At 45.8% G+C, this 20,523-nt stretch overlaps 1 protein-coding gene across 10 annotated transcripts in view; it reads right to left on the bottom strand.

Moving 5' to 3' along the window:
• PRKG1 (protein kinase cGMP-dependent 1) overlaps positions 1 to 20,523 on the bottom strand; it is a 366,718-nt gene that overhangs the window by 83,388 nt on the left and 262,807 nt on the right. For all 10 annotated transcript variants that reach the window (XM_086900026.1, XM_086900029.1, XM_086900028.1 and 7 more), the window contains 2 exons: positions 11,635 to 11,712; positions 7,680 to 7,774 (listed from right to left, as the gene is read on the bottom strand). In XM_086900026.1, the coding sequence (XP_086756152.1) occupies positions 7,680 to 7,774; positions 11,635 to 11,712 (173 nt within the window). The remainder of the gene's footprint in view (positions 1 to 7,679; positions 7,775 to 11,634; positions 11,713 to 20,523) is intronic.

Here is a 20,523-nt window from a genome sequence, read left to right as displayed (position 1 = left end):
AAGACAGTAAAGGAAAATTGGCCTCACCTGGCTTGTTGCCACATGTATAATCTCAGACAACAGACTAAAAATCAACAAGTCAACTACACATCTGAGAACTCAGAGGAATCGCCTCAAGCAGCAGATGGCTCATCCAAAAAAAAACCAAAAACCAAACAAGCGCCATTAAAAGCCCCAACCTTCTGTGGCAATTAGCGCCACACTTCAAAGTCTGCAGGAGGAGAAGGAAGATTTTAAAACTGCCTGAGGATATTCAAAGCAGCAAGGATCATAAATGATTAAAGCTGCAGCTCTGGTTCAGGATGCTGGTCAGCAATTAATTCTGGGTGCTGGAAATGCCGCATGAGAGGGAGCTTTGGTAGAATCCATTCTGTGTTGTGATTTTAGGCAGGAAGAGTCAATAATATCAATTCATTCCTGCTGGAAAAGCAGAAAACAAACTGTTCCCCAGGAGTCCCAGTGCAGCACTCCCAAGCAGAGAGAGCCATCACTTCTTGCTCTGCCCTGTGGTCCTTTCCAGCTCATTCCTTCATATATTGGCAAAAAAAGGGCAGAGGGGGAAGGCCAAGAATCATGGAAATCAGCACAGAATTCCAGAATGGTTTGGGCTGAAAGCTCATCTTGTTCCAACCTCCTGACATATGCAGGGACACCACCTTCCACCATCCCAGAGTGATCCAAGCCTTGGACACTTCCAGACTATGCCAGGATTATTATTTTTGGGGATTCTACCACCACTCTGAGCACTATGTTCCAACACTTTACAATCCTTGTGGTGAAGAAATTCTTCCTGATGTTCAGCCTGAACCTCCCCTGGCCATTTCACCTTCTCCTATTGCTTGTCACATGGGACAAGGGCCTGACTTGGAGAAATGGAAGAAAATCCATCATGCTTGTAATATTGGAAATAAACCACAAAGAGCCTGAAGGAAAATCCACAATTTTGCAATCATAAACCTCCTCCATCTGTTGCTTGAGCCGAGGGCGTTGAGGCCAGGTCACCCCAACAGCAGCCTGGGCAGGGCAGGGCCACGTTTTCCACCTTTTAATTGAATTTCTGCCATGGGGTGCCCTCAGGAGATCCATCAGCTCCAAGGCCCAGCTGCCACCTCTCCAAGCCATCCCTGCTGGAGGAGCTCCAGCCCTGAGGGGAGCAGATGGTGACACCATCCTGGTGTCACTTTGCCTCCTCGCCTACAGCTGTCCCAGCTTTGGAGCTCTCGCCCTCCAAAGCCTCTGGGAGGGTTTTGTTTCAGGGAATTGCCAACAGCTTTCCCAAAGTCTGGAAAAGCTTCCTGCACCTCAGGACAATGGATCAAAATCCATCAGGGCTCCCACCTCCCTGTCAGGGGAAGGGAAATAAAGGCTGAAAGATCTTCTGAGATCATCCAGTGCTTGCAAGAAGTGTAAAAAGCATCTGAGATAACGGATGACAAAAATTCCAGCCAGTCCTTGGAGACAATGTGTCAGATCTGCAGTCCATGGGATACACACAGAGCACAGGTGTTGGGAAATAGGGGAAAAACACCCTGAATTTACGAAAAAACCCACATTATTTAGCAACAGGGGTGGCAAAAATGCTTCTCAACTTGCCAGAGTTAGAAGGTTGGGTTTATTCATTCTTTTGGGGGTGTTTTTATTCATTCTCCTGCACATCAACACTTGAAGCACTGCTTCCATTTCATGGTGGCCTCTACATATGGGTACATCTTCATCTCCATGGAGCTCCTGGCTGGAAAACTGCATTATCCTGCATTATCATGGGCTGCATTCATACCCCATGGCTGCTTTTCATTCCCTTTTCTACACTTCCAAACTGGGCTGCAATGGGAATAGGGAATGTCTCAGCACTGTGACCAAGGAATGGCTTCATGCCAAGAGGAATCACCCCAGGGGGGAACCTTCCCTCATTGTCCTTCCACCCCATGGCCCATTTTTCCAGCCCTTTCCCATCACAAATTCCATCTGCCTTCCTACACCAGAATTTTGCTGCTTCTCAAGCCCTTGCCCAACACTTTTTGGTGGTTGGATGCCTTTTCCTAAAAACACTTGGATTGCAACAGAAGGAGCTGTGATTCTCCCTGAAGAAATAGGAGTAACAATGGTATTTTCCTATTTTTATCCTATAGGATAAATATATCTTTTATTCATATATATATCTCTGGAAATGTCACCCTGAGATGAAATTCCTGCCACATCTACACTTGTGTGCCTGCCTCTGCGTCCCAGAGGGACAAATATTTCCAAACCTCCATTCCACTCTTTTCCCTGGAAAATTCAGGACAATGAGGTTCATAGGGCAGCAGGTGGGAAGGTTTTAGCGGGAGTGGGGGATGGCAAGGAAGGTGTCCTATGAAAATGGACTATAACCCTCATTATTCCTGGGAAGTTCAGTTCAAGGACACTGGAAAAGGATTCAGCCCTGCAGAGGGGAAGGGGGAAGGAAAAGCAAAAAGGGAAGAGGGAAGGACAGCCAAGAAACCTGAAAAAAGCTGGAGAAGACAGGAAAGGAGAGAGCAGGGCAGCAAGCTGGGGTGCCCCAAAGACTTCCAGGTTTGGGTTATGAAGTTTTTAAAGAAACACTGAGTTTTTCAGCTATTCCCTCAGAAAAGGAGCAATGGAATCAGGTCAGTACAGCAGTGGCATCACTGAAGGACACAGAAGGAAAGTGGGAATTAGAGCAGGGAGCAGAGGAGCAGGAGTGGGGTGATCCCAGCACCTCCTGCAGAGTTAATAGAGATTTAATAATTAAAAAAAAAAAAAAAAAAATTATTTTTGAGTCTGACTCAAGAAAAAATCCCTCTATAAGAAAAAGAATCCAAGTCCTACTTTTACTGATGTCTCTTTCTCAGCCTTTTAAAAAGCTTTTGGTATTAAATTCAGCTCCAACATTAATTTCTGAACAAAAAGAGCTCTGACATCACCAGCTGCAATCCTGATTGGAATATTCCTGATTTGATATTTCCCATGGGCATTCCCATGCTTTTCTGTCACTGATGTCAACATCCATCACAGCAACTTCCATTATTCCACGTGGGAAATATGGTATCAGATTTCTGGAATGGTCTGCACAGAAATTGGCCCATTGACATTTCTACCCATACCCATGGATATTATTTTATTGTTCCAGGAAATTATCATGCCCCAGGGATTTGGGACAGGTAGAGGAGAGCTGATTTCAGTAACGTAGGGAAAATAACTACTAGAGGTGAAGATGTAAGTGGTAAATAGCACAAATTTCTTTGGAAGTAGATGTGTTGTCCCATGAGGAACAGCTACCACCATTCTCATTTTCAGGTCATGGAAAATATAACAAAGAAACAGATACAAATCAGTCCTGACAGCTCAGTTATCACTGCTTGGGGTCATCAGGGCACAGCCCAAAGACCACAATTCCTTCTTCCCCTATACACCACAGACACATTTTGCAAAGAATCAATCAAAACTGTGTATTTTAGTCTTTACAAAGCAGCAGTATGAGGGGAGGCACTCTTTGTCTGGGGGGTCTCAGTGTCAAAGAGGAGCTTCCTCCAGTGGTTCTGTCCATGAGCTGACCTGGTGATTGCCCTGGTGGAGGGACAGCTTCCCAAATTCCCACACCTTTTCCATATGCCTTAAAATAATTTATACAAGTCACAGGATGGCTGAGGCTGAAGGGAGCTCAGAGGGCAGCTGGTGGCACCTCCCTGCTCCAGCAGGGCCATCCCAGAGCACAGGGCACAGCATTGTGTGCACACAGCTGTGCCACAGCCCCAGGCAGGAGAGCCCACAGCCTCTGTGGCCAATGTGTTCAGGGCTGGGCAGTGGCCAGGGAAGAAGTTGTGCCTCCTGGCCAGGGGGAATTGCTGCCATCAGGCCCTGCCCGTGGCTCTGGTGCCATTGCTGGGCCCCCGGAGCAGAGGCTGGGCCCTGCTGGGAGCCCTCCCTGCAGCCAGGGCCAGCCAGGCCTGAGGGCCCCTCTCAGCTGGGGCTCCTCTCCAGGCTGAGCAGCCCCAGCTCCCTCAGCCTTTCCTGGGCACCCAGATGCTCCAGGCCCTTCCTCAGCTGCGCAGCCTCCGCTGGCCCCGCTCCAGGAGCTCCCTGGCCCTGCTGTGCTGAGGAGCCAGAGCTGGACACAGCACTCCAGAGCTGCCTCCAGGGCTGCCCACAGGGCCAGGATCCCTCCCTGCCCTGCTGCCAATGCTCCTCCTGCTGCCCCCAGGATGCCATTGGCCTCCTTGGCCCCAGGACACTCTGCTGCCTCAGGGACAGCTCCGTGTCCCCCAGCACCCCCAGGACACTCTGCTGCCTCAGGGACAGCTCCGTGTCCCCCAGCACCCCCAGGACACTCTGCTGCCTCAGGGACAGCTCCGTGTCCCCCAGCACCCCCAGGACACTCTGCTGCCTCAGGGACAGCTCCGTGTCCCCCAGCACCCCCAGGACACTCTGCTGCCTCAGGGACAGCTCCGTGTCCCCCAGCACCCCCAGGACACTCTGCTGCCTCAGGGACAGCTCCGTGTCCCCCAGCACCCCCAGGACACTCTGCTGCCTCAGGGACAGCTCCGTGTCCCCCAGCACCCCCAGGACACTCTGCTGCCTCAGGGACAGCTCCGTGTCCCCCAGCACCCCCAGGACACTCTGCTGCCTCAGGAACCTTCCCCACAGAGCAAATAACTTCCATATTTTCCAGGACAGCCCACATGAGCAAATGAACAAACTCAGCAGTTTTCAGAATAAAACAACATTAAAATAAAAACAGCAGCTCCTCCTAGAAATGCAATAAAACAGCCTTAAAACCAGCTGCTCTTTTCATGCTATAATGTGGAGTATGTTTTTATAACTTTGTGCTATTCCTGTAGGTTTATAGCTTCCATATTCCCATTGCTTTTCTCAGTAGAATACACCCTCACATTTATATTTATACACAAATACATGCAGTGGGCACAAATGTTATGGAGGCCCTGTCTCAGCTTCGGCTTGGGCTACTCACCCAGAGTAAGCTACTTCTTCCTCTTTTGCCACTGCCCAGGAATATTTAGAGACCCCTTTTTAAAAAAGTAAATCACTCACCTTAAAATCCCAGCTGGATCTCAAGACTTGGCCAGTTTGGTGAAAGCCTTACGAAACAAATTATGAATATTTCTATCAAACCTCTCCCTCTCCTGGCTCTGTCACCACCTCTCCAAACATCAGCCCCCTGCCCTGGGCCACTGCTCCAGGTCCAGAACTCCTCCTGAATCCCAAAACCGGATGAAATCCACATCACCCAAACCACTAGCCCTGCGTAAATCAAGTATATGATTGAATATGCGGCAGGTAGGAGGCATTCATGGAATCCCAGACTTGTTTGAGTTGGAAGGGACCTTCAAGCTCGCCCCATTCCACCCCTTGCCTTAAGCAGGGACATCTTTCACTATCTCAGGGTGCTCAGAACCCTCATTTTCCTAAAGGTTTACTCTCTCTCCTGTTTTCTTCCCCCATCATTTTCTGTCTCAAGACTCCCTTCCACAGGTTTAAACCACATTTTCCCTCCAATGGGATGGATGGCTGCTCCCAAGACATCCCTCTGGAAGGGGCTGTGGTGTGCTCCAGATGTTCTGGAGGAAGATCCAGCTGTATGAGATCAGCAAGGCAGAACCCCCTAAAATATCAGCCAGTTTTAGTACCTGAGCCACACTGAGTTATTCACATTGAGTTATTACCGAATTCAGCACCTGGGATGCATTGAGTTATCTCCCTGAGCTGGTTTGCTGGAACTTTATTTCCCTGCTGATAGAAATAATTATTGTAACCAGCCCTATCAAATGTTTTCTTTGCAACGAAGAAAACAACACCTGATTATGAAGCACCCTAAATTATGTCGTGCTAGACTGCAAATTACCCATCTGCTGCCTCCAATTAGCCAGGAAGGTACGAGGGGGCCTGGGAGAGGATGAGGATCATCATTTCATGACTTGTTCTGCCAGTGTGCAATGGGATACTGGGAACTAATGGGTGCCATCTGCTGTGAGCATGGAAAATGGGATAATGCACATCAGCCCCTGATGGCTCTGTTGGGGACATATTGCTGGGAGGGATTTGTTATCCCAGCCCCTGCTGGGCTGCATTTATACATTATTTTCTATCCTAATGAATAAATGATTCTTAGCTGTTGTTTTATTCTACACACACAAAATACTAGGTTTTAATAAGGTGTCCCTTGGTCTGTAAGGTCCTTTCCAACCCAAACCATTCTGAGATTCCAAGTATTGCTAAGGCCTGGAAAGTTTTAAAAAATTAATCAAAGATAAAGAAGAAAAGAAAATAGAGTAAAAAATCCATTTTACCTCAAGCTCTCAGCCATAGCTGTATTTTAGAGCAGTGGAATCATCCTAAAGGTTTCCCAAGTGTCTGAACAGGAATGTCTCTCACAATCCCGAATGGAACTAATTAATTAGCAATTTATTGAGCTACCAAATATTGCCATTACAATATTTTCACATTATTCCGTTTAAATCTTCCTGTAAGACTCCTGTGATTATCAGCAAACTGGAGGGATGGTTCTGGAGGAATCCCACCTCTCTAGCAAAAAAAAATGATCACAGAACAGTTTGGGTTGGAAAGGACCTTAAAGCCCATCCAGTCCCACCCCTACCATGGGCAGGGACACCTTCCACTATCCCAGGCTGCTCCAAGCCCTGCCCAGCCTGGCTTTGGACACTTCCAGAGATGGCAGGATTGTGCTTTCCCTGCATGTTGAGAACATCTTCTCAATAACTAAGTTTCCATTTCTCTACTGACTATTCAAATATATGCAGCCAAGTAGTGTGAATTAACCAATCTCAAACTAATGTATTTGAAATGCCAAGGAATTCCCACCATGAGGATGCTCCATGTCACTAGGGTTGTGCAGGGATGGAATCAAAATCAGGATATTTGTTCAATAACTACAGTATCTTGTAATTAAGATAGAGATTCATAGACTTGAGGTTTGTGCTCAATACATCTCTGGCTGCCAAGAAGTGCCAGGAAATTCAGCCTTCAAATATTCTGCCACCTTTTATTTGGGAGAAGGGTGGTGGAGGAGGGAGTGACCATGTTAGCACAGCAGCCCAAAAAAAGCCCAAAAGCTCTGGCACCCAGATAAACCCCCAGGAAAAGATGTTTGTCCATGAAGATGAATGAGTGTCCCAAATTCTTGCCTTAATGAAGCCTATTTTTATAATAAACACCTGTTGAATATGGATTTGCAACTTCTTTTAGCTCATCCCCAAAGGAAAATGTTTATATAAAAAGTGCTTATTCACATCCAATTTCTCCCTCCAAGATCCCACAGAAATCCAGCATGGCAATTTCAACCCCCCAAACCGCCCTGCTCTCAGCCATCCACCCCATCAGGATGACCATGATTATCCTTTTCCATGCAGGAATTGCAAAAATCAAACTCTTTGAGCTTCCAATGGATGTTTGGGGAAGAAAGCATGAAAGTAAACTAATTTTTGATGTCCACAAGCAAGGGAAGGTCTATATTTGGCTGCTCAAGTGCAGAACAAGCCCATTTCCCACTGAGGTGGGACCTCCTCCTAACACAAATCCAGTGACTCCAAAAGAATAAATCCACTCCCAATCTCTTCCCAAATGGCCAGAACCACCTGAAAGCTGCAAAAATCCTGGATTTTTGAATATCAACATTCAGGCACTACATCATAAGGAGCACTTACCCTTGGAGGGCTTTTTCTCCAAACCAATCCCCCTTCCCCAGAGTGCGGAGAAAGACGGGATCTTCACTGGGAGAGTCCTCCCGGGTAACGTTCACCTGCGGAAAAGCCAAAACCCCGTGGGATTCAGTGAACTTTTAATTGACAACTAAAACCTCTTTGTTAAAAAAAGCCTCTTCCCCCTTTGTTTAGAGGGGAATTTGTCACCTCCTGGATCTCTCAGGAAAGGCTCCTCTGGGAATCATGTAATTCCCCAGAGTCCTGCGCTCTTCCCTTGGCATTGCCAACTAACCATCCAAGAAAATGAGTGGGGATTTTTCCTACTACTTCTGCAAAAACACACAGCTTTAGATTTTTGGGCATGTTTTTAACTCAAAATGTGGAGTTGGCTGCACAAGCACAGTCAAAGGAGAATGAAAAAATTTGCTGTGTATCTATCAGCCACACGGCCACACTTCCATTAGCTCTGTTCCACACGATTCCCAGCATTCCCAAGTTCCTGGAAGGGACAGGAAGAACACAAATCACCAGCATTTGGACACAACTGAAGTTAACCAGCTTGGGGCATTGCAGGATCAACGGTGGCTCTGCTCTCTCTGCAGTTCAGACAGGGGACAACTCCAGCTGGAGCAGAAATCAAATGTTTCCAACTTTTTAACCACAGCTTTTGCATATGGAAATTCCCAAAGCCAAAAGGCAGGATGTCAGGCATATCCTTTTGGATTCAGTCATGTTCTGGTGTAATTTCCCTTTTAAATTTACGCTTGTGGCCTGAGCCTTCTGCCAGGTCTTTAAGGGGCAGCAGAACCAGTGGCTTTGAGAGGTTAATGAGCAGCACACAGCACTGAGCACCTGCACTGACTCATGCATGGAGAGGTAGGGAATGTGGGATGGATGAGCCAGGAACGCCCCTGGACAAACAGAGGGAACTTCAATGCAGATTTCAGACCTTTTTCCACGACTTCCATGGATCCCAAGCAAAGAGTGCTCAGGGATTACGACAGTGTGACTTCTGCAAGGTTCAAAGCTCTGAGCCAGCCTCCAGTGGGGAGCCTGGATTAAGTTGGTGCCACACTGCAGATTTTAAGGGGAAAAGGGTGGAAAATGGCACAGCAAGGCCCATGCTGCCTCTGGATAAAGGCAAGGGATGGAGTAGCAGCACTTTCCAAGTAGAAGGGAAAACACTTGGAAGCCATTTGGATCTATTATTACTCCATAGGTTCCTGTACATAGCTTGTTTGGAAATCACTTTGATTTCTGATTGGTAGGACTTAAGGAAACAAGTTAAAATAAATATGCTGAAGGAGCTCAGGAGTGGGAAGAAGTGGGGTGGATGAAGCTAACAAGGAAGAAGGGGAAAAGGAATTTGGTCCTAAAAGAATTATCAATGGAGGATGGGCTGGAAGAAAACAGAGCAGAAGTTTTCTCAGTATTTCTAAGAATGATGGGGCTCAGAAACATAAAATACTATCTCTTCTCACTTCAGCCTGAGGAAGAGAAGGCTCCAGGGAGACCTTAGAGAAGAATTCCAGGGCCTAAAGGTAGAAGAGAGCTGGAGAGGGCTGTGGGACAAAGGATGGAGTGCCAGGACACAGGGAATGGCTTCCCAGTGCCAGAGGGCAGGGATAGATGGGATATTGGGAAGGAATTGTTCCCTGGGAGGGTGGGCAGGCCCTGGCACAGGGTGCCCAGAGCAGCTGTGGCTGCCCCTGGATCCCTGGAAGTGTCCCAGGCCAGGTTGGACTTTGGGGCTTGGAGCAGTCTGGGATAATGGAAGGTGTCCCTGCCCATGGCAGGGGTGGCACTGAATAGGCTTTTAGGTCCTTTCAATCCAAACAATTCCATGATTCTGCATCACTCCAGACACTCTGACGTGACAGGCAAGGCAGACATTCCCTAAGGAGCTCGCCCTGATCCTGCTCACGCTGACTGCAGACACTGCAGGTGTGCTCCCAGGAACAGGAGCTGATCCCAGCATTTGCTTGCCTTATTGAGCTGCCTTGGTCAAGTTTTACCACAGGACATGGAGGTGATGTGCTCTGGCTTCAGCAGGTGCCAGGCAGCACACACTGACTCTAAAATCCTGTATTTCATTGTCATTTATTCCATGTTTCACTGCTGAGGCTCTGTCTCGGGCAGCATGCTTAGCATGGATTAATTATTACATCCATCCTAAGCCAGGCATTAAAATTAAACTCTCTCCAGCTCCATCCATCCATCAGCCACTGTTGTCGCTTTTCCAAAGCAATAAGCTTGGGAGAGAAAACTGGGCAGGATTTAACTATCCCTGTGGGAAGTTCTGTCAAGCCATCAGGCTCCAGCTGAGAGTCTGGGAATTTTTTAGCAAGTCCCCGTGCCTTGTTTTATTTTAGCTCCCTTTTCCTGGCCAGAAGCTGTCACAGCAAGATAAAGAGGCCAGGGACAAAACCAAGGAGCTGCTCCAGGAGGAGTCCAGGGCTCTGGGAGCACTGGCCAAGGCCATAGGATGTCTTCTCCATCCTCTGGGTCAGAGTTAAAGGCAGCAGGCCAACAACTGGGATTTGGTTTTTACATTTCTTTGTAGATTGTGGACATGTCAGAATGAGTCCAGAGGAGTCATGGAGTTGCTCCTCTGGCCCCTCTGGAGCCAGGCTGGGAGAGCTGGGGGTGCTCACCTGGAGAAGAGAAGGATCCAGGGACACCTCAGTGCCCCTTCCAGGGCCTAAAGGGGCTCCAGGAGAGCTGGAGAGGGACTGGGGACAAGGGATGGAGGGGCAGGACACAGGGAATGGCTTCCCAGTGCCAGGGGGCAGGGATAGATGGAATATTGGGAAGGAATTGTTCCCTGGGAGGGTGGGAGGCTGCCCCTGGATCCCTGGGAGTGTCCAAGGCCAGGTTAGATGGGGCTTGGAGCAGCCTGGGACAGTGGAAGGTGTCCCTGCCCATGGCAGGGGTGGCACTGGATGGGCTTTAAGGTCCCTTCCACCAGGCCATTCCAGGATTCTGTGCTCCTGGGAAGGGACGGGATCCACCTGACCAAGTGGGGCAAAAGCCTCAGTGGCCAACACGGCTCCAAACACTCGGCGTGGGAGGGAGATGCACCATCCCAATATTTTTGCCCATGAAAAAATAGCAAAAGAAAAGGGATTTGAAGCTTGGCTCATGATTGTCCATACTCTGGGAAAAGAGGGAATATTATTTCTGAGTGAAGGGAAGTGAAAGGGCATCTAACCAACAAACTTGGATTTCTGTAGGATTAACTTCATTTCAAAAAGCTTCTCCATGACATTCTTATCAATCTTAAAAAGACCATTTTTTGCCTTGCAATGAAGACTGGCTCCCAGGAAGTGGAAGATGATGGTGGAAAAACTAGTTGGCAGCTCAAAATCACTGTGTATTCCCTCCAAAATCTCCATCCTGCTATGTGGAAAGAAACCAAGTGTCTCTCAAGTGTATTAGGCAGGCTAGGAAAATTATAAATAGTTGTTGAATAGAATGAAAAAACTTGGTCTCTGAAATCCCATCAACATTTTATGAGAAAAGAAGTCAAACATATTTTCCCTGTGAGCAGTGGAAGAGAAACTTAGACCATTTTTTCCCCCAAGGTGAAAGCTCAGACATCCCTCTCTTCCTTTCTATTATTTGGAGAAGCTGGGAATGAAGCCTGGAAGCCAGCATTGGAAGGGGGATACTTAGCAAAGAAATCATGGAATATTGTAGGATTTATTTCAAAGAAATTGAGTTTTGTGGTCATTTACCCAGAGACTCAATAACAGTTTCCACCCCCAGGTGTTCCCTGAGAGCACATGTGCAAACCATCAGGGGTTCATTTTCAGCCCTTCAGCCACTCTTCCTTCCTGACCCAGCCAAGGAGTTCCATTAAATGTCAAGTGCTGACACATTTGTGCCTCGGGAGGGGAGAGAGAGAGTCTGGAGTGGGATTTTGGTAGCCCCTTGCCTTGGGAAGGTGTGAACTCACCTTTCCTTTGCTGATTATAAAGAAGGTGTCCCCTCGAGCCCCTTGGCGGATGATGTACTCTCCACTCTCGTAGTGAGTCTGTAAGAGGAGAAGGAACCAAATGAAGATGAACAAATCAAAGCAGAGCCTGTTCCCCAGCCCATATTTTGGCAGCTTTGCAAGAACATCACCCTGGACCCCTTTTATCCCAGCCTGACACTGGCTGTGACTTAAAGATTGTCCTGTGCTAAGGAACAGAATAATTAAACTGGAAGCATTTGTGGCTTGCCCATTTTTCTTCTGGCTGTGCTGGTGCCAGCCTGTGCCCAGATGAATTATCCTCACAGCCTAAATCCATTTTGAGCAAGTCAATGAGACAGAGGAATTTCCAACAGGGAATAATGCTATACAAACTAAACTGCAATAAGAAGTCTGGTGGTAAAATTTTCTTTTCCTGCTTTTTTTTTTTTTGGTGTTGATTTTGGTGGTTTTCCAGCTTTGCTAGCAAGGGCTTTATTCAGCAAATAAATTTTGCTTTTCTCTTGTTATTACAGTAGTTTAGTCTGTCAACTTTTGCCTTATTTTGTGGAATAAGCTTGCTAAATTCATGTCACAGCTTATCAATGCTGGCATCTAAACTTGTTAGGATACTTTCATCCCTTGTGTCACCCCATCAAAAGCAGTATGCATTTATACACGACCAAAAAACCCCAATATTTTCTAAATCAAGATTTTCAATTGATATTTAGACACCCCACCCCCCCCCCCTCGACTTTTTATTCCAAATGCTCTGCCCCTACAAATTCAACCAACAGCAGGCTGGGGATATCAAGAGCTTCCCATCCAACCTCTCCTGCATCTCCTTTGGGATAAAGCAGGGAAATTAATCCAAATCCTCAAATTTGGTTAAGCTTGAGATGTTTTCTTTCATAGTGTTGTGTTGACCTGAGTTTGTTTATTTGATCTTTACATCCCAACCTTTTTATCATTTACAGACTGATAACAGAACCCCTAGCTTTTCCCATTTTCATGTGCCAGAGTGGGAAGAGGGAGGGAAAAAAAAAAAGTCTGGAGGAGACCTGGACACAAACTTGCAGGGTTTTACTGCTTGTGTTGTGTGTCTCTGGAGAGCAGATTTAAGGTGCACATTTTTGACCATCCAGGGTGAAATTCCTTGGAAGGGCCAGGTTTAAGGAGCTGTTGGAATCAGACCCCCTTATGTGGAATCTTGTAGGCACCCAAAAATCTAGTTAATTAAAATACTGGGCTAATAGCTTCCAAATTTACATCAGGCAATCCATATTCATTAGATACATTAATGGCATTTTGAATATGATTTCTGGGCAATTTAATATGATAAATGTGCTCCCTAAAAAGCCATTTCTTGGTCTTGCTCACCAGCTACCACCAGCACCAACCACTGCAGAACTGAGTCTCAGTCCTGCTGCTGTAAGCAATTCCACAATTCCAATCTTCCAACCCATAAATTTCACCCAACCATTCCCATCCATAATTCTTCCCAATCATTCCCACATATGGATCTTCCCAACCCATGAGTCCTCTCAAACTTCCCACCCCGAATCCTAGCCATTTCCATGAATTAGTCTCCCCAAACTTCCCACCCAGAAGTCTGCCAAAAGAATGGAAGGAACACAAATTTGAGCTTCAAAGCACCTGAAGCTGCCTCTCCTTCAACATATTTTGTCTCTTTTTTAAACTGAGCGCTAATCTCAGCCAAATCCTTCTTCCAGCATTCCAATCACATTCCTCTAGTCCTCCCTTGAGTGCCTAGAGCTTTCATTTTGTTTAACCTGCTCCTCACTGGTGCCTCTTTCCATGCCCTTCCTGCCACCCACATCCTCATGTTTATGTATTCCAAGCCATTTCTTTCACAGCTAATTCCACCCGCAACTCTTTGTGCTTGAATCAACCCATCCTTCCCATTCTTTAGCAATGCTCCTGCTCTCAAATCCTTGTTTTCTAACTCAAACCAGCTCCTCCGTGTGCTTCGCCCTTCTAATGGAATTCTTGTTATCTGTCCTGTGTCTGAGCGCCATCCTGGGCAGGCAACGTGCCCGAGAGCTCACACAGGGCTCACAGAAGTGGAAATAAAGACAAGGCTCTAGCTTTTAGCCCCACTTGAGAGGCAGCAATACCTCCACAGGTACCTCTGATACCATCTAAGATATCTAAAGAAGTGTAGTTGCAAAAGTTCACAGAATCCCAGAATGACTGAGGTTGGAAAAGACCTCTAAGACCAGGAAGTCCACCTTGTGACTCATTCCCAGCTTGTCCCCAGCCAGTGCCACGTCCAGCCCTTCCCTGGACACCTCCAGGCATGGGGACTCCAAAGCTCCCTGGGCAGCCCCTGCCAAGGCCTGAGCTCCCTTGCCATGGAGAAATTCCTCCTGGTGTCCAAGCTGAGCCTCCCCTGGCACAGCTTGAGGCCGTTTCCTCTCATCCTGTCCCTCAGCATACAAAGAAGCTGGAATCTTTCACAAAATAACATTTCCAACCTAAATGAACAAAAGTGAACCTCTTCCTCCCCTTGAACACCTCCATCAAGTGCCTCTCATGGAGATCCTTGTTTGTCCAGTAAGAGCAGTTTCTATAAAAATACCAGGGTTTTTTTCCTTTACTTTTATTGTCAATTTTACTTAAAATTATAAAAAAAATCCCAGCACCCAAGGAGGGTGGGAGGAGAATGCTCACTCAGCAGGTTTGAGAGGATAAGGCACGGATATGTCTCCATCACCTGCTCCAGGTACCCCACAGAAGAACTACCAACCTCATGATCAAGTCAAATTATGCTCTAAAAAAGGCAACTATCCCATTTTATGAAATCCCTCATCCTGTGCAGAATGTCAATGAGCAGACATTGACATTTCTTTGAGTGGAGAAATATCCAGTGCAAGGTCCCTTCAGGAGTGACTGGATTTTTGAAACCAACTTCTATTGAAAACAGAAAGTCAGGAACAGTGGAGCCCAATAGCACCGAATTTTGTCAATAAACTCCTTTCTGAATCTCAGTGCTCCCCAGGATTAAAATCTCCCACAGATACAGGACCCTAAGACACATACAAACTGTATTTCAGTGACCACCCCAATCCATCCATCTCAGAACAGTTAAATGTGTGATTAATTTCTTTGTCCCCAACATGCCAGGGCATATCTCACTCACCACACAAAACATCGTCCCCTTTGCAACTTCAGACCTTCACATCTGGCTCAGGACTTTGGCTCACTGAGTTTGGTTGATCAATCATCACAAGCTTCAACTTTAGGAGCTTCTGCTCCTAAATACCACCAAAAATGCAATGTCTGAGAGCCTGACCAGGCCTCATGAAGAAATCCCGACCAGGCATCGCAGAGAAACTTCAATTAGGCCTCCTGGAGAAACCTTGCCTAAAACTCAGATCTCTGAGAGCCCAACCAGGCCTTGTGGAGAAACCTCAACTAAAAAGGAGATGTTTGAGAGCCTGCTCAGGCCCCATGGAGAAACCACAACTAAAAATGAGATGTTTGAGATCTGGACTAGGCCTTGTGGAGAAACCTTGAGCCGGCCTCATGGAGAAACCTCAACTCAAAACAAGATGCTTGAGCATCCATCCAGACCTCATAGAGAAATCTTGACTGAAAATAAGATGTTTGAGAGCTGAACAGGTCATGTGGAGAAACCTTGACCAGGCCTCATGAAAAAACCCCACTTAGGCCTCATAAAGAAACCTTGACTAAAAAATGAGACTTTGAGAGCCCACTCAGGCCTCATGGAGAAACCTTGCCTAAAACTCAGATCTCTGAGAGCCCAATCAGGCCTTGTGGAGAAACCTCAACTAAAAAGGAGATGTTTGAGATCTGGACCAGGCCTTGTGGAGAAACCTTGAGCCGGCCTCATGGAGAAACCTCAACTCAAAACAAGATGCTTGAGCACCCATCCAGACCTCATAGAGAAATCTTGACTGAAAATAAGATGTTTGAGAGCTGAACAGGTCATGTGGAGAAACCTTGACCAGGCCTCATGAAAAAACCTCACTTAGGCCTCATAAAGAAACCTTGACTAAAAAATGAGACTTTGAGAGCCCACTCAGGCCTCATGGAGAAGCCTTGACTAAAATTGAGATGTCTGAGAGAGGCTACCCAGACCTTGTGGGGAAACCTTAACTAAAAATAAGATGCCTGAGCTGGACCAGGCCTCATGGAGAAACCTCCACTCTGGAGTCCAACCCAACAGTTAAATTTGAGAAAAACATCATTTTCCTCCACCTGGATGCCTCTGACTGCCGTTTTTATGCTGAGAATGTTTGGGAAAAGGTGGGAAATGGGGTGTTTAGTATGCTCCGTGACCCACGGCGCCAAAAGTCCCCTCAGGGGAGTAGAGGCACAAAGGTTGCTTTCAAACGAGGACTTCAAAGCTGGAGCTGGGTTAACACCACAAAAACCAGTGACAGCAACACAGGGTTGATGACAGTCCTCCATGTCCCACCCACTGCATCCAAGGTGTTTTTAAAATAAAATAAAAATAACCTTAATATGTTATTTTGCTGGTGTTTTAAAAAACATTCACAGAACTGTCAGCAAAACTCCAAACAGAAGCAGCTTTTAGAAGATTTATTTTTCCTGTTTGGGATTTGCTGCCTTAAATATCCTAAAATGACAACAGACATGCAAACAAAATGAAATGGAAAAATACATTTATTTGCTGAAAATGCTGCAAAACCAAATGGGTAAATATGAGTCTTCTGTACTGATCTCCTTAAGAATCACACAGATTTGTTTCCCTGGTTTTACAGTGCATCCTACTCCCAGGGATTATCTAAAAATGCTGCTGCTTGAAATATCCGGAGGGAAGGATTATACTTTTGTGGTCCTCTCCTCATTTATCCCTAATTTTTGACACTTAAGACATCTCAATAGCCAAGCAGCATCTTAACTAGAGGAATTTAGCCCCACTTGTGCATGTGCAAACCACAAGTGGTAAATTAAAACATGAGGAAGTTGCAGTGATGAGGGGAAGAGAGGGTTAACTCATGCCCTTAATTCCATGATAATTATGGAATTGAGAAAGGAGATGAGGAAGGGGACCTAATTGTGGCCTTCCAGTATCTGAAGGAAGCCTACAATAAAGATGGAGAGAAACAACTACCAAGGATTTAAAGGGACAGGACACAGGGAATGACTTCCCAGTGCCAGAGGGCAGGGATAGATGGGATATTGGGAAGGAATTGTTCCCTGGGAGGGTGGGCAGGCCCTGGCACAGGGTGCCCAGAGCAGCTGTGGCTGCCCCTGGATCCCTGGAAGTGCCCAAGGCCAGGTTGGACTTTGGGGCTTGGGGCAGCCTGGGATAGTGGAAGGTGTCCCTGCCCATGGCAGGGGTGGAACATGATGGATTTTGAGGTCATTTCCAACCCAAACCATTCCATGATCCTGTGATTTTTACTCAGCTGGCTCTAACAGAGCTGCAATGTCCAGCAGCATTTTTTTTTGTTTTTCATACTCATGGTTTACAAACTTACACTTCCTCCTTAATGGCACAGCTCCTTGATCTCCCACCAGCCCTCTGAGTATGTATTTTAGAGCAAAAGCTGACAGTGACAGGAGCCTGTCTTCCTGTCAAATCCTTTGGGGAAACATTTCCTCTGCACTGACACTGTGGCTCCTTAATAGGCTGTAACAGCACTGAGGAAAACACTCCTGGGAATGAGCTGGACACTCTGGCTGCCTTCTCCAATTGTGGGGCCTTCTGCACTTTATGGGTTGCTTCTAATTCCTGCAAAACCATCCCTGAGCAAGGCTCTTAATACACCTCCAAAATGGGCTGTTTGTGCATTGACACAGCACAGCTTCTATAATACAAATACAAATAATAATAATATTACATTATTATGAATGAGAATAATACAAATCCTGGAATTCCAGGGTTGGATACATTTGGGACACATGAAGATTATTGATCCAACTCCCTGGTCCAAGAGTAACTGCGTAAAACTAAACTATGATTTAAGAGATGACTCCCCACAATGAGTTCATCTGTCCTCGACAGAGGTCATATCAAGATAAAATCTGTATTATATGAAGATATAATCTCTGCTCCAGAGGACTCAGGAACAGGGATTGCTCCAGGGAAAAGGAATCTAAAAGGATGTATAGGGACAGCAAAAAAACCCAGATATTCAACGATTATTTCATCAAAGTAAAAGCAAGTACAGCCTCCACCTAATCCATGGGATACACACTGAAATGGATAAACCAAAGGGGATAAACAACAGGGCCCTGCTGTTCCTGAAATGCAAAGATGTGAGAAATGTTCTTAATTTGAAGTTCTTTGGTTAAATGATTGCTTTAATTTCTGGTTGTTTCTTTTGGTGTTTGGCACTGCTGTTCCCTGTGGTGCACTGAGAATGAGCAGGAGGGAAGGAGATAGGGCTGGCACCCTCCTGATGTTTGTTTTTCTCAAAATCTCCTCCCATTTCAGCATCCCAAAGGCCAAAAAATCTCCACAAAATGAGCTGGACCCAGTTCCCTCCCAGCTGAGCTGCTGGGACAAGACAGGAGATGTAAATAAAGTCATACAAATGGAAACTGTGCAAGACAAACTCAACACATTGCAATTAAGAGCAAAAGACCATCTCCAAACTGTGATTTTTCCAGCTCTGCCCAAAGCTCTGACAACTCCCCAGGTGAAAGTGCTGGTCCTGAAACCCAGGCTGATTTTCCACCATGAATTCAAGTCTTTTTCATTGAGCTGTAAACAAGACACTACGGTTGTGATAATTCAGATGCTGCCTGAATGTTGACTTCTCTCATGGAAAGAAGCAGCAGTTCCACATCTCTGGTATTTCCATGACCCAGAGCACACAGCTGAGCAGTTTGGTTTCCTTTTACACCAAAATCAAAGGTCTTTACAGCAGAGCACCCAACCTTCACAAAACTCTCCTCATGCCAATTAACAGTGAATAAATAGTGGCATTTGTGAGCTATCCAACAGGATTTGTTTGGTTTGCCATAGGACAAACACAGCTCATCTCAGAAGCCCCCTAAACCAAGCAGTACTAAGGACATGAACCAGGGATAAACCTCAATGGTTTCACCTCCTAGTCATGAAAAACACAAGATTGTCCTTTTGACTGTGATTTTATCCCCTTCTACATTCTGCTGGACTTCAAGCCAACACTTGTCGAGTGCAATTTTCAGGGATAATTAAAAAGCAACAAGGTGGAAAAGGGACCATGTTCAGAAATGCTGGCCCAGGTTCCTGCTTTCCAAAGGGAAGGTGCACAAGATGGGAGGAGCTCCTGGCTTTTTTCTTCTGCCATTCCTGGAATGCCCTTGGCATTGGCTGAAGAGCAGGGGCTGGCTTATGTGGGTGAGGCTTTGTTGTGCCTCAAACTTTTCTCTTTTTTAAGGGACATGTGCTGAGAAGAAACTGGAATTTTGGGAGGATGAGAAATGGGGAAGGAAAGGATGCTGAGAAAGCTGGGAAGAGATACAGAAGGGGGTGAAGAAGGCAAAAGGTCAAGACCAACCTCTAAGATCAAGAGGGAGAACTTAGAGAGTTCAAGGACTAAGAGAGTAAGGAGATGACAGTGGGTGAGAGCAGCACAGGGTCAGGAGAAACGGGAGAGAAGCTTTAGAAACAAGATTTTCCAGGAAAACAAGATGAGCTGATATGGAAAAAAATAGGATTTATTCCCAGGGGATATAACAGATAAACTAGTTGAGTAAAAGGCACTAGTGGTATTAGGCCACAGATCAAGCCACAAATTGGGGTCAGAACACCAAAATGCTTTGCTTGGGAATTTAAATAATACCAGATTCACAGATAATGACTGTGAAATGTGAAGAATTAGCTGAGAATCAGTAATTAGAAAAAGGATCCCCAGGCAACAGAGCGGAACCAATTCATCAGCCACCCTGAGTAAAAATAAGCAAACAGTAAAATTCAGCAAAAATAAAAACAATTTAAAAAAATTTAAGACCTTTGAATGCCCTGGGCCAGTCACATACATTATGGAATTATGTAATTTTAAACTTTTGTAGGATTGAAATCTCTATAATTCCACAGCATTCTCAGCCTCCTTTGGACATTAATACACAGGAACTTTGAGGAAATTCAACCAGAAACAGAACCCCACGATGGCACTGCACCACAAAACCGCTCTCCAACCATCAGCAGCTCAAGTCCGTGGGGGTTTAATTAAATTTTGCTGAAATGCAAGGAAGGAGATTCTCTTCAATCCTTCCCCCAAATAGCTCTGATTTGGTTTCCCTTGTCATAATGGAAGAATGTGTGTGGAAATCCCATTGCCCTCCCTAAATCTGCTGGTCTGTTCCACAGTTATTAGAATGGGAATCAATTCCTTGCCAAAATGAAACTGGAAGTAAACAACTTAAATCAACACATTTGTTTCATTTCTTTTCCTTCATTTCCTCCAAATTTCACATGCTTAATCACCTCAGGTATTTGCACTGCCACCAGGATCCAAACTCATTTCAGAATTGATCATGAGGAATAAAAACATGCACATTAATTCAATATATTCAGCCACTTTTCCAGCCACCTGCTATGAAATGTATTTTCTTTTTGTGGTCTAGACTGAAGAGGAGACACTATACCTTCATTTGCAAATGCACTTCAAATTATCACTGGAAACTAACTTTAGTGGAAGGGAAATCATGGAAAGAATTGGATTTATGAATCCTCTACAGGCCTTTACTGGAACAGGTCATTTTCCCAGTTTAAACCCCTGAATTCACCAGTTGCTTCCAGTTTAAGGGTTCTGTGCAGGGGACAACCAGCCCTGAGTTTGGCAGATGAATTAAATAGTTCATAGCCCCTGTTGTATCCCCATGGATTTTGGCTGTTGCTGGAAAATATCCTCCTTTTTCCCTTGATTGCTCTCATCAACTCCT

This window comes from Cyanistes caeruleus, chromosome 8, assembly GCF_971803275.1.
Source record: "Cyanistes caeruleus chromosome 8, bCyaCae1.hap1.1, whole genome shotgun sequence".
Classification (NCBI taxonomy): domain Eukaryota; kingdom Metazoa; phylum Chordata; class Aves; order Passeriformes; family Paridae; genus Cyanistes; species Cyanistes caeruleus.
This window is presented reverse-complemented; position numbering and strand designations above follow the sequence as displayed.